This window comes from Mastigoproctus giganteus, chromosome 8, assembly GCF_048544385.1.
Source record: "Mastigoproctus giganteus isolate SK-2022 chromosome 8, ASM4854438v1, whole genome shotgun sequence".
NCBI classification, from domain to species: Eukaryota; Metazoa; Arthropoda; class Arachnida; order Uropygi; family Thelyphonidae; genus Mastigoproctus; species Mastigoproctus giganteus.
This window is the reverse complement of record NC_143582.1, coordinates 131,396,835-131,411,511: the sequence shown is the minus strand read 5'-3', so window position 1 is coordinate 131,411,511 and position 14,677 is coordinate 131,396,835. Positions and strand designations below refer to the sequence as shown.

General features: G+C 36.5%; 1 protein-coding gene across 2 annotated transcripts in view; it reads right to left on the bottom strand.

Annotated features, from left to right (window-relative positions):
• Window positions 1-14,677, bottom strand: part of LOC150081824 (ATP-binding cassette sub-family C member 8-like) — a 1,084,700-nt gene that overhangs the window by 987,082 nt on the left and 82,941 nt on the right. For both annotated transcript variants that reach the window (XM_090378918.1, XM_090378919.1), the window contains exons 4-5: window positions 8,210-8,407; window positions 7,800-7,949 (exon numbers count right to left, since the gene is read on the bottom strand). In XM_090378918.1, the coding sequence (XP_090235044.1) occupies window positions 7,800-7,949; window positions 8,210-8,407 (348 nt within the window). The remainder of the gene's footprint in view (window positions 1-7,799; window positions 7,950-8,209; window positions 8,408-14,677) is intronic.

Genomic DNA, 14,677 nt, shown 5'->3' with positions numbered 1-14,677 from the left:
TTTCCTGAAATCCAAGTATATGATATCAAAATTATTATTTTTTGCATCCAATTCCTTTGTAACCACATCATAATAACCAATCAAGTGTCTGAATTATAGCTGCAGTCTTGTCTAGATGATTCTGCAATGCATCTTTAACCAGTGACTCCATTATTTTACCCGGAACAGAAGTTAAACTAACTAGTCTGTAATTACTCGTGCCCTTTTGTGAATTGGGGATACATTTGCATATCTCCAGGCCATGGGGACCTCCCCTGAGTCCAAGGATGCTCTCATAATTATGGCTAAGGGTTTGCTTACTTCCTTTGCCGCCTCCTTTAATATAACTGGATAGATCCCATTCACCCCAGGTGCCTTTCTTATGTTTAACTTCAACAATTTCTCTTCCGCTTTGCTCTCAGTTATTACAAAATCATTAAGCACCCTGCTACAATTTGATAACCTTCTGCCATTTTCAAACCTTAATAACTCCTCATGTGTGAATGTAGATACAAAATACTCATTCAATTTGTTTGCTATCTGAGCATGATCATCAACAGTCGAACCATCGATATGAAGTGGACCAATCAGATTCATCCTCTTCCTTTTAGAGTTTATTTAAGTAAAGAAATCCTTGCTGTTTTTCTTAGCATCCTTTGCCAAAGATTTCCCGTAATCTGCCTTCACCTGCCTAACCTTCTTTGTGAATTGATTACAGAATAGTTTATATCTGCCATAGGCTTCTGTGTTGCCCGATAATTTATATGCATCCCATGCATTTTTATTCTCTTTAGTTCATTATGAGGAAAGAATTATGAGTGATTATGTAAAGAAAGATTATGAGTAAAGAATGGTATACTGTAAGTATACTGTATGAATTTTACATGTATCCAGTCTGCATGGGATCATCATCATCATCAGCCATTTTCAATTCCACTGCAGGATGAAGGCCTCTCCAGCAACTTTCCAGTTCCTTCTGTTTTGAGCACTGGCCATCCATTTACTACCCACAGACTCATGAATTTCATCTATCCATCTCCGCCTTTGTCTTCCAGGTTTTCTTCTAGCTCCTCTTGGATACCATTCTGCTATTTTCTTAGTCCATCTGTCATCATGTCTTCGAGTTATGTGTCCTGCCCAAGGCCATTTTAGTTCTTTAGTTTTGATAAGAATGTCCTGTACTTGAGTTTGCTGCCTAATCCATGTGTTTCTCTTCTTATCTAACAGTCTGATCCCTAATATGATTCGTTCCATTCTTCGCTGTGTAGTTCTCAGCTTCTCTTCCATTCTTTTGGTGAGTGCCCAAGTTTCACTTCCATAAGTCATGGTGGGGAGTATACATTGGTTCATTATTTTACGTTTCAGACAAACTGGGATATTGCTCTTCAGTATGTGACTATATTTCCTGAATGCTATCCATCCAAAATTTATTCTTCTCTTGACTTCCAGCCATTTATCATTATTACAGCTAATAACTTGTCCCAGATAAGAATATGACTCCACCTTTTCAATTACTGCTCCTTCAATCATTATTTCCCTTTCTGTGGCATACTTGTTCATCATTACTTTTGTTTTAGCCATATTCATCTTTAGTCCAAAATCCTTACTAGCTGTGCATAACTGATTAAGATTTTCCTCTAATTCTTTGGGATCATGGCTTATGACCACAATGTCATCTGCTGTTGTTGTTGTTGTTTGGTTTTTAGGAGCATTAGCAACTAAGGCCATATTGCTCCGGGATATGCGGTGGTCATTCCCTGACCTTTCCACATCCTCCGTATTTGGTGGTGACGGGCTCGAACCCCGGTCTAATCAAGAAGCGTGTGCTACGCACTGCTGCTCCTTCCCACCTGGCTACGGAGGCGCCATGTCATCTGCAAATCGTAAATGGTTTAGGTACTCTCCGTTCACATTGACTCCTTTCTGCGACCAGTCTAATCTTCTGAAAGCTTCCTCAAGGGCAGCAGTAAACAGCTTCGGAGATAGTGTGTCTCCTTTCTCCTTGACGAACTCCTTTCTTAATTTTAAATTTCCTACTGTCTTTGTCTAGTCTAATAAAGGAGGTAGCACTCTCATATATTTTCTTCAAAATTATAATATATGGGGTATCAATGCCTTGTCTTTCCAGTGCCCAAAACATTGCCTTATGCTGTACGGAGTCAAATGCCTTTTCATAATCCACAAATGCCAGGCATAATGGTGTTTTATATTAATTTGCTTTCTCCATTAGCTGTGATATTACGTGAAGGTGATCCATAGTTGAGAATCCTGTCCTAAAGCCAGCTTGCTCTTTCGGTTGATTCTCATCAAGTATTCTTTCTAATCTGTTAGTAATGACCCTTGTGAAAAACTTATAGATGTGGGATAACAAGCTAATTGGTCTATAATTTCCAATTTCCTGCAAGGGATAGAGTGCCCTTACCCGTGCATGCATGTATGCATGTGCAGATTGAGAAAGTGACCTTAACCTGGAGGGGGGGTGGGGGAAACATGTGTGCCATCCCAGGGTGCAGTATTAAAAAAAAAAGAGTGGAAGACTGAGACAAGAGAACATCCCCTAAATACCTTTTGATGTTCTTATTAGTTCCCCAAAATTGAATATATATGCAAAGGAAAAAAATGAAATAAAAGAAAATAAAAAAATAATAAATAAATAAAAAACCTAATATTCCACTGCAGGCTAAGATGTGTATCCATAGTGTACTTCTTAACAGGAAAGACTACTTCTACAGGATGAGATACACTTAAAAAGGAAAGGTGCAAGGATATTTGAATATTTGCTGATGCTATTGAAGCAGTGTTAGGTGGGTAGGAAAGCTACTGGCTTAAGGGAGGATACACAGACTAATAGATTAACAATAGCTGCAGGCAGAAGTGAAAGTGATTCTTGTACTGCTTTTATTGGTACATTTAACAGCCTGGAAAGCAAGGTACCAGAGGTTTCAATGCTTGCTGTGGGTCATCATGGAACAAAGAAATACATGGGCTGTATTAGAGTAACTAAGAGCAGGTGCATATATAATTGCAGTACACCAATGGTGGGAGTATAGTAAATAAATTTGAAGTGCTGGTCAAGACATCAGATATTGTTGGGATATCAAAGATATAGTGTTCCTCAGATATAAGGGATACAGAATTTGAATATAAGGAGCACAATGTGTTTATGCTTCCAATTAAGAAACACTAAAATCTAAGACAGTACATCCAGTTGACATAAGTTTTCATTAAATTTATTAAAATCAATGAAAAATTTATTAAAATGAATGAGAATTTTATTGCATAAAGCCAATATAGTGGCAACACTAATATCTTACCTCCCATCTTGTAACTTTTGTGATTATTACTATTCTGTCATTAAATCCTTTTAGCCAAACACACATCACCTAGAGTTGGAATGAATAATGTCCAGAATCTATTTTTAGCATTGGTAAAGACATATGATACAAGAAAGCAAGCTTATACAGCATCAGCAAAAAAAAAAAAAAAAAAAAACCTCATTTCACCCATCCGCTTGCTCCAAATGTTTGTCTAGTTCTGCCTTGAATCTATTTAAGCGATCAACTTCTACAACGACAGATGGAAGTTTGTTCCAGCAATCAACCACCCGCTGGCTAAAGGCAATCTACCTCAACTGTCTTTCCTCAATTTGAATTTATGCCCTCTCAGACGATTATTCTGAGCAAGAGGAAGAATCCCATCAGCATTAAGCATGCTCAAACCATTCAAAGCCTTATACAACTCAATCAGATTTTGACCAACATCCACCTCAAACTTCATTAATTACAAGAAGCTAAGAGCAAAAGTCCATCAAATTAGAAGACAAGTGAAAAGAAATTTTTTTCTGGGTTACATTAATATGTATGGGCAAGAATTATTGCAGACAGCTTAATTAGTCCTTTTGTTTTAATTGGAAGATTAACAGGAAAATTCTATTCCAATTTTTTAAGGAATGATTTATGAAAGTGACTAAATGAATTTCCCTTACAATTAGTGTATGTTCTTCTGTTCATGGAGACCGTATGGAACCACATATAGTAGTAGTTGTTGTAGTAGTAATGGCAAATGATGCAAAAAACCAAGCTTATATAACATCAGTCAAAAAAAAAAAAAAAAAAAAAAAAAAAAACCCAGTTCATTCATCCCTCCAAGAATTTGTCTACTTCTCCCTTGAATTTATTTAACCCATCCAATTTAACAACAACAGACGGAAGCCTGTTTCAAAAGTCAACACATAATGGTTGAAGGCAAACTTCCATACATCTATCCTGCAACCATCCTTCCTCAACTTGAATTTATGCTCCCTTATGTGTGTAGTCTCAGAAAGTGGAAGAATATCATTAACATTTAGCTTACTGAATCCATTCAAGGCTTTAAACACCTCAATCAGATATCCCCACAGGTGTCTAGTCTCGAGAGACTGCTATTTGCAGAAATGAATCTTTTCTAGAAAAGAGCACCCTTATGTTCCCTTTGCCAATCTTGTTGCCCTTCTCTGCACCCGTTCCAGCTGATCTACATCATTTTTGAGGCCTCCAGATCTACCATTGATAAAACTCCATGAGCTGTCTTGGCAGCAAGTATACACTGCTTGGAGAATTTCACGTCTGACTGCGCAATTACCCCCAGGTCTTTTTCATTCTGCACTACCCTGGGTGTAGTACCACACAACTGATAAGTTAGTCTGGCATTTACTGCTACCCATGTGCAGTACCTTGCATTTGTCAATTTAAACTTCAACTGCCATTTCTCACTACATTCACACAATTTTCATACATCTTGTTGCAATAGCTCACCCTGATGACTGTCATTAACCATCCTGCCAACCTTTGTATCATCCACAAACTTAGACATTAAGCCTGATATACCTAGCTCAATATCATTGACAAATATTAAAAATAATGGACCCAGCACTAAACCCTGGGGAATTCCACTAATAGCATTAGTCCACAAAGAGCAGTGCCCATTGATAACCACTGTCTATCTTCTATCACTTAACCATCCCTTTATCCATAGCAGTATCCTACCCTTAATGCCATTATTCTGGTTGTACAGCAGTCTTTTAGGTGCAACAGTATCAACTGATGCCAAAATTATTTTTTGCATCCAGTTCCTTGGTCACTGTATAATAGTAATCAATCAGATTGGTTAGACAAGACCACCCATTGAAAAATCCATGCTGTGATTGCAAAAGAACCACATGCATGTCCAAATGGTCCTGCTTTACTTCTTTAATCAGTGATCACATTTTCCCCGAAACAGACGTAACAGATAAGCTAACATGTCTGTAATTATTCATATAGCCTTTTGATCCCTTTATGAATTGGAAATATATATTTGCACTTCTCTAGTCCACAGAGACATCACTGAAGTCAAGGATGCTCTCATAATTATGGCTAAGAGTTTGCTTATTTCCTTTGCTGCCTTAATATAACTGGATAGATTCCATTGGCCACAGGTGGCTTTTTTATGTCCATCCTCAACAATTTCTCCTCCACTTTCCTTTCAGTTACTACAAAGTCATTTAGCTTCTGATTTGAGTTTGATAAACTTCTGGCACTGCCTACCATAAGAATTTCTCAAGTGCAAATGTAGATGCAAAATACCCATTCAATTTGTCCATAAACTGAGGAGGGTCATCAACAGTTAACCCATAAACATCAAGCAGCCTGATGCGATTCATTGGGCCACTTGATGTTTAAGGGCTAGCCCCTTCCTTCTACTGTTAATATAAGCTTAGAAGTCTTTGCTCTTTTTGTTTGCATTCTTTGCCCGAGACTTCTCATAATCTGCCTTAGCTTGCCTAATCTCCTCTGTGACTTGATTACAGACAGTTTTATATCTACCATGGGCTCTGTATCACCTGATAATTTATATGCATCCCATGCACTTTTTATCTCTGCCACATGTCTCAATTAGTTCATCAGACAGCCATTTAGGTCTAAGCCAGTATTTCTTTGTTGGTGTGAAAAGCCTAGAAGTTCCTTTGATTTTTTCCCATTTAGAATTTGCTGTTGTTAACATAATCAGTTGGTCTCACTGCACACAATTTAAAAACTGTCTGAAACCTCTGTAGTCATCCTTACGAAAGCAAAAGCCATTCACTTTACCCTTGACAGTAATTACATCTTAAATTAAATTCCACATTAGTACATTGTGATCACTGCCACCTGGTGGGTCTTTTACCTGCAAATTTTTAATGCATGAAGAATCACTGCTGATAACCAGATCAAGAGTATTGTTTCCTCTTGTTGCCTCTCTAACATGCTGCTGCTGTTTTCAACAACAGCATGTTAAAGAGGCAACAAGATGAAACAATGCTGTTGAAAACAGCAGCATCCAAAAAATGTGCAAAAGTTTTGCTAGTCCATGAATGACCAAACCAGAAATTCCAGTCAATATCTGGAAAGTTAAAATCTCCCATTGTGAGACCTTCTGAATTGCAGGCCCTTCTATTTCACTGTGTAGTTGTTTGGTATACTCGTCAGTCATTATGCCTATAACACTAACTTCTAATCTCAATTTTGTGTTCCCAGTGCTTATATCACACCAAACTGACTCAACATTGCACTCGTCACTCTAGTAAACCTGCAGACACTGCCTTAGATATAATATTCTTCTTAACTAAGAGCATAACCCCCTCCACCTCTCCTGTCCATGATGTTCAAATTCAGCATCACTTATGTCTAAGTGACACCACTTCCCCACTATTCCTACAATATCTGCATTCAACAATTTAATCAGCACCTCAAATTCATCAAATTTATTTAGTGCTCCTAGCATGTGTACGTGCACATGTTCTTTCACTAACACAGCCCATGTATTCATTTGTCCATGATGACCCACAGCAGGGCCTGAAATTCCAGACACCTTGCTTTCCAGGCTGCTTCATGTACCATTAGTAGCAATGCAAGAATCACTTTCAGCTCTGCCTATGGCTCTAGTTAAACTATTAGTCTGCAGCGTTCTCCCCAGAAAATTTTGCAAGTCGGATGGCATTATGAAGTAGCCAGGTGAGGAAATGTAATGCTTTGCAATATTATAAAATTTTCTGTTATTTATAAATGACTTAAACGATCCAGAGTAAAAATTAATTGCATAATTAACATTATGTGCTCCTGTCGCATTGACCTTGATTGCATAGCATGTTCAAATTAATATTGATCGAGATCAGTGAGCAGTACCATATGGTACTGCAAGAATTGTTTAAATTTTATCCGGGTGGCAAGTTAAATTAAGCGAGTAGTGCACCAATTCGATAGGTCCTAGGGAGAACACTGAGTCCGTATATCCTCTCAAGCTAGCAGTTTTCCAATCCACCTATCATTGCCTTTATAGCATCAGCAAACATTCTTGCATCCCTTCTATTCTATTGTATTGTAGTGAATAAAATTTCAGGTTTCTCCTGTTAACAAGCACAGACCAAGCTGAGAAAAATTCTACCCCATGAGCCTTTCACATTCTCTCCAGCTCCGAACTGAGTGAAAAGGCTTTCAACATATACTCCCTCCTATCATTGTCTGGGGAGGATTGTAGGTACTTTCAAATCAAATCCTAACTCGTGACTTTTTGCCAACATTTCTCTGTACTTATTAAGTAAATCCTCTCATAACACAAACATGCAAAGTATAATATTTTGGTATAAAAATATCCATGTATATTATCTCAAATTCACAATTGGGAAGATATTACTGTAGTAAGGTAAACACTATTACTGTTTATACAAGTTTATATAATATAAAATATTATATAATACAGATTTATTTTTGTTATTATCGCCTACTAAAACACCTGAATTTACATATTGATTTAATAAAACTAACCTGGAGAGCAGATCGTAAATGAATACCTTCTGCAATAGCCATGTGATTAAAGTTATTAGAGAAAGTACTTTGAAGAAATGTTGCCATTAGAACGATCACTGCCATTACAAATCCATTTTGAAGAAATTCCCAAGTAACTGGAAAATACATCTAATGGAGTCAAAAAAAAATATTCAGTTAAATTAGTACTTTTTTTTTTTTTTTTTACTTAGTACTTCTAGATTTTTAAATTCCAACATATATCTTTTTCACAATCTTAAGGAACAATAACCTTTACTATAACCATTCTACCTTAAATTAGCATACACTGCTATTTATATAATGCTACTAAATTCAGTTCAGAGCATTATAAAAAAAAAAATTAATTAAAAAAATTTTTTTTTTTGGCAGAAGAAGAAATGAGGACTAACCTTTGTAGAGGGTGGAGAAATGTCCCCTTGTTTAACAGAAGTTACATATGCCAAGATTATGCTAATTGACAATGGACCAATAACTCCAACTAAATCACCCAATATTTTCATAATTCCTCCCACAGCAAGTGTTTTCCAGAAAGTCTTTAAATAACACTTCCATATAGAAACAGATCTTCCATATTTTTCAGCATTTCTCTACAAAAATCAAATACATATATAAATATACACGCCATATCAGAAAATTCACATCAGAATATTAAATTTTTAATATTATATATATAATATTAAAGTCTAATATTAAACTAATTAACACTGTTTTATGAAAAACCACATGAGAAAAAACATCTACATTCCATACCAAAGTAATTAAGTCATGTTTAACTTGACAACATTTTTTGTTTTAAAATTTACTCTTTCTTACAATCATAATTTTTGAAAGGAATTTATTTTCTGTAGGTTAAAAGCTCATATAAAAGAGACCACACACTGTCTGTAAAGACCCTGTAATTATATATTTCCCAGTTGGAAATATAATTAGTTTTAATGCTCTGGATAACTGTTGCTTAACTTCCTCATGACAGTGATCCTTAGCTGATATCAAAACCAATTACAATTTTTTTTCCCCTCAAGTTCTGACCGAATTAATGTATATATTTTTAAATGTAATTCCTAGTCACTAAGTTCCTTTATAATGATTCTATGCTGCCAAATCTATTCTTTGCTCAAGAATCACTACTTTAATTTTAGCAAAAAGTCACATTTCATAGCTTAAACTTCTACAGTTTCATTTTCAAGTATTACTTTAGTAGTGGATTCAGCACAATCCCTCTACCTCTTTTTAGGCACTTATTGCCTTCATCACATCCATCCACTGCATGTAATAATCAACCTCTAGTGATGGAGATTTTCATGATGTTACATATTTGGTTCTAGTAGTAGTAGTAGTAGTAGTGGCACATGATGCAAGAAAGCAAGAGATTTAGAGAGAGGTTTGCCAAGCCATCCCTAATTTCATTTAAATCAGGCAAACAGAAATCCAAAAAATTATTTCTTTGTCCGTTCATCCACATGTAATAACTTGACTTCCAGCATATGGATTTTCATGAAATTTTATATTTGGCCAGCCTGCTCAAATTTCATTAAAATCGGACCTACAAAAATCTAATGATTATTATTATTATTTTGTATTTTTTTTTTTATACTTATCAAATGGGCTATTTTTTTTTTAAACCCCAAACATGTATTATTTTTTTTTTTTTTTTGATTTGGTAGTTGTTGGCGCATCGGCTTCTGTGGCCATATTGCACCTCCCAAGGTTTTTGCAGTACTTTGATCCAAGCCCGAGGCGGGAATCGAACCCGCGACCTTTGGGTTGCCGGGCAGGTACTTTACCCACTCGGCTAGCCCGGTCGGCACATGTATTAAAGCCTGTAGTACTTAGTACCATACATGGGTTAAAGGTTGAGAAGTGAGAGATACTTTTGATAAATATTAGACTTGAATTTCTGTAGATCGCAAGTTTCAGAAGATACATATGAAGGAAGATTGTTCCAGAAAAGTTGAAGGGATAAATGAGGAAAAGTTGGTTCAGTGAATTTTAAGTTGCACAGTAAACAAATGATGGCTGGTTGTGGTACAGGTTCAGACTGGCTTGGAGAGGGGGGGGGAAGAATTATAGTTGCCAATTCAGAATAAAAATTCCCATGGAAGTATCTACAAAAGCATGCAGCACAAACAAAACATCTATGAGACGGAGCGGTGAGACTTTGCAAGAGACTGGTCATTAATTTAGCATTTAGTTGTGGCAAATGATGCAAGAAAGCAAGCTTATAGAGCATCAGCCAAAAAAAAAAAAAAAAAAAAGACTTCCCATTTTACTCATTCATCCCCTTCAATAGTTTGTCTAGTTCTCTCTTCAATTTATTTAAGCTATCAAACTTCCACAATAACAGAAGGAAGTTTTTTCCAGCAATCAACTGCCCTCTGGATAAAGGCAAACTTTTGCACATTATGTTGCAACCATCCTTCCTAAATCTGTGTGTCCCCCTCGTGTGCAGTCTGAGCAAGAGGAAGAATCCCATCAGCACACTGAGCTTGCTCAATCCATTCAAAGTTTTAAACACCTCAATCAGATTAGCTCACAGTGCCTAGTCTCCAGACACTGTAATTTGCAGAACTCAAGACTTTCTTGGTAAGAGCACTCCTTTGTTATCCTCACCAATCTCACTGCCTTTCTCTGCTCTCGTTCTAGCAGCTCTACATCCCTACAAAATTGAGGCTTCCAGATATGTACAGAGTACTTATGATGTGACCTGACCATTGTCTTATACAGTGGAATTATCAATTCCTCAACATTGTTAGAAAAATTTCTGTATATCATTGACAAAACCCCAGGAGCTGTCCTAGCAGCCTGTGTACACTGCTCCGAGCACTTCATATCTGACTACACAATTACATCCATGTCTTTTTCGTTTTATACCATGTACTAAGTATAGTTCAACCAAGTGGGTACTTTACGCTGCAGTTATTGCTACCCATATGATGTACTTTGAATTTGTCAAAGTTAAACTTCAATTGCCATTTATCAGTCCATCTGTCTAGCTTTTATAGATCTTGTTGCAGACTATATTGATGCTTTTGCACTATACTTATACATAGTCTAGATCTTGTTGCAGTAACACACCATCATTCCTGTCATTAATCACCCTGCCAATCTATATAAACTTGGACATTAATCCTGGGACATTTATATATTTAACAATATCATTAAAAAATACAGAAAACAATGGGCCCAACAATGAACCCTGACAGACTCCACTAATAATATTAGTCCACAAAGAGCAGTGCCCATTGATAACCACTGTCTTCTTCCACTTAACCATCCCTTTATCCAGACCAGTAACTTACCTAAATGTCACATTACACCAGAATTCTTTAATGAGCAACACTATCAAAAGCTTTCCTGAAATCCAAGTACATGATATCAAAATTATTTGTTGCATCCAGTTCCTTTGTGATTTCATTGCAGTATACAATCAAATTAGTCAGACAAGATTTTCCCTTATTAAACTCATGCTGTGTTTGAAGTATAATTGCGGCCTTGTCTAGATAATCCGGCATTACTTCTTTTACCAGTGACTCCAGTATTTTCTATGGAATAAAAGTTAAACTAACAGGTGAGAAACTACTTGTGTCACCCTTTGGTTCCCCCTTTCTGAATCGGGGATACATTCACACATCTCCAGTCAATAGGGACCTCCCCTGAATCCAAAGATGCTCTCATAATTATGGCTAAGGGTTTGCTTACTTCCTTCACCACATCCCTTAATATAATTGGATAGATCCCATCCACCTCATGCTTTTCAACAATTCTTTAACAATTTCACTTTTTATTTAATTGTTTAACTTCAACAATTTCTCTTCCACTTTCCTCAGTTATTATAAAATCATTTAGTTCCCTGTTAGAGTTTGATAAATTTCTGGCCTCCACTTCCCTACAGAATTCTTCATATGAGAATGTAGATGCAAAATCCTCATTCAGTTTATCAGCTGTCTGAGAAGGATCATCAATGGTCAAACTACAGATATCAAGGGACCAATCTGATTCAACCATACTACCTTATATCTCCCATAGGCTTTTGTGTCGCATGATAATTTATATGCATTCCATGCATTTTTCTTCTCTGCCAAGAGTCTTATTAGTTCATCTGATATCCATTTGAGCCAAAAACTTGAACAATTATTTTAGTTGGTGTGACAAGCCTAGTAGCTTCCAAGATTAATTCCTTCCAATTTAGAATTTGCTGTTGGTACCATCATCAGTTGGACCCTCTGTATAGAATTTAAAATCTGTCTGAGATGACAATAGTCACCTTTAGAAGAGGTAAAAACCATTCCTTGTACCTCTGATGGTAGTTATATCTTTAAGTAAATCCTACATCACTGCCACCTCGTGGTTCCTTTATCTGTAGATTCTTAATACAGGAATAATCATTGTTGATAATCTGATCAAGAGTATTACTCCCTCTGGTTACCTCTCAAACATGCTGCTGTAGAAAACAATCATCCAATAAATCCACAAAATTCTTGGTAGTGTGAGTGACCATCTCACAAGTTCCAGTCAATATTCTGAAAGTTAAAATCCCTCATCATAAAACATTCTGATTTAAAGAGAAAAATAGCAATAACATCTTAACTGACGGTACGCACCTCAAATAATCTGCTTAGTTGTATGGTTTAAGGCAAAGTTGTGGAAATTCAATTAAATTGCATAGAAATGGAATTTAAAATTTTAAAAATAGAGTAGGGAATTTAAAAATAAATAGAATAGGAATTATTAAAACCTGTATTTAAAATTTAAAATTAAAATTTGCGCAAGGAAGAAGAAGTGAACCACCTCGTCCCAGGTTGTCCTATATAATTCTCTTTAAGTTGAATTTCAAATAATGGTACATTAAGAAGCTCTATCAATCAAATAAGTGTCAAAACATTCTTATTTATTGGTCTGCTCTATTTCTCTGTACAGTTGTTTGTTGTACTCATCAGAGTCATTAGGCATATAACACACTCCTACTCTCATTTATGTCACACCAAACTGACTCAACATTGCACTAGCAACCCATATCAATTGGATGCGCTGCCTTAGATTTTGTGCTTCCTAACTAATACAGTATAACTCCTCCAACCTTCTTATCCTGTCTGTAAAAAATACGCAATTTCAATTTCTACCAAATTCAAATTCTGCATTCCTTATATCTATGTGACACCACGTTTCTGATAGCCCAACAATATCAGCTTTTAATGTCTTGACTAGCACTTCAAATTCATTGAATTTATTTACTGTATTCCTACCATTGTGTATATGCAAGTATATATGCACTTGTTCTTACTCTTAATTATCTGAACATGTGCAATATCGCCTCAGATGCCAATGCACCATAAAACCACTAAACCCAAACACAGCCTATATATTTACTTGTTCTGTAATGACACCCAGCAGTTCTTGAAATACCCCTAGCACCTTGCTTTCCAGGCTGCTGATTCCAATAGAAGCAATGCAAGAATCTACTCACTCCCTCCTATCATGTCTGGGCAGAATTGCAGAACTTAACAAATTTGTCTTAACTAGCAACTTTTTTCAACATTGACCTGTACTTGTTAAATAAGTCAGCAGGTCCCCTACTGTTAATGTCATTAGTGCCAACGTATAAACAATATCACCTTTTGTGCCCTTAAAAGATGATATCCACTCTACAGCGTCATTAACTTTTGCCCCTAGCAAACATACCCTGGTCCTATTCCACCTATCCTTTTTGCACGATATATTTCCCATTTCCCCGACAATAGAGTCGCCCACAACAAGTAGTTCCTGTGGGACAAGCACATTCTGCTTTGGGGATTGCTGCTGTGTTGCCTGATGATTGAGTGCAAGCTCTGGCAGCTGAGAGCTTGATGGGTCACCAATTTAAATCCTTTGAGAGCATCCAACTGTTCTTCAAGCTCTCATAAAGGCCTATAACGTTGAGCTGGTGTCTAACATCCTCAAAATGTTTATATCGAGCACATGCAAAGATAGCCCCCCTTGGCAATATCACGTCCTGTTCCTTATAGAACCACAAACATCAAACAAGCAGTACATTTCATAAGACTGTAATTCAGAAGACAACTACCCTGCAAGTTCTCCCCTGAGAACCGGTACTCCCACTACCTTGAGCCTCCTGCTTTGCTGCTCTTATCTGGGGTATTATTTCAGTTCAAATTAAACATAATTAAAAATACTACACTAAACTTATATCCTAATGGAGTAATAACACCATACACTAGTTATGCTATGATTAGTTATGCTATGAAGTTTACATCACTGAATATATATATGTTTCAATATCAAGCTTACAATATATGTAGTTCATATCTCCTACCAAATCTAGGTTATAGGAATTCCATATCTGCTATAAAGTTTAAGATATACATATTATTCTATAACATTACATTTGTAAATTCTAAGTAGTTACAATAGATAATAAATTTAACTATCTATTATCAAACTACATGATTCAAACTCTCAAGTAACCTATTTGCGATAATATATCTATGCCAAATCGCTGATAGCATTAGTAGAGGAATATGATGCAAGAAAGCAAGCTTATGCAGCATCAGGCCAAAAAAAAAAAAAAAAACCAACCACGCTCCCATTTCAACCCTCCATTCGTTCCAAATACCTATCCAGCTCAGCCTTAAATTTATTTAGGCTATCAACTTCCACAACAAAGGGTGGAAGTCTGTTCCACCAACCAACTACCCGCTGGCTAAAGGCAAACTTCCGCACATCTATCCTACATTTGTCTTTCCTCAATTTGAATTTTTAGCCAGCGGGTAGTTGGTTGGTGGAAGTCTGTTCCACCAACCAACTACCCGCTGGCTAAAGGCAAACTTCCGCACATCTATCCTACATCTGTCTTTCCTCAA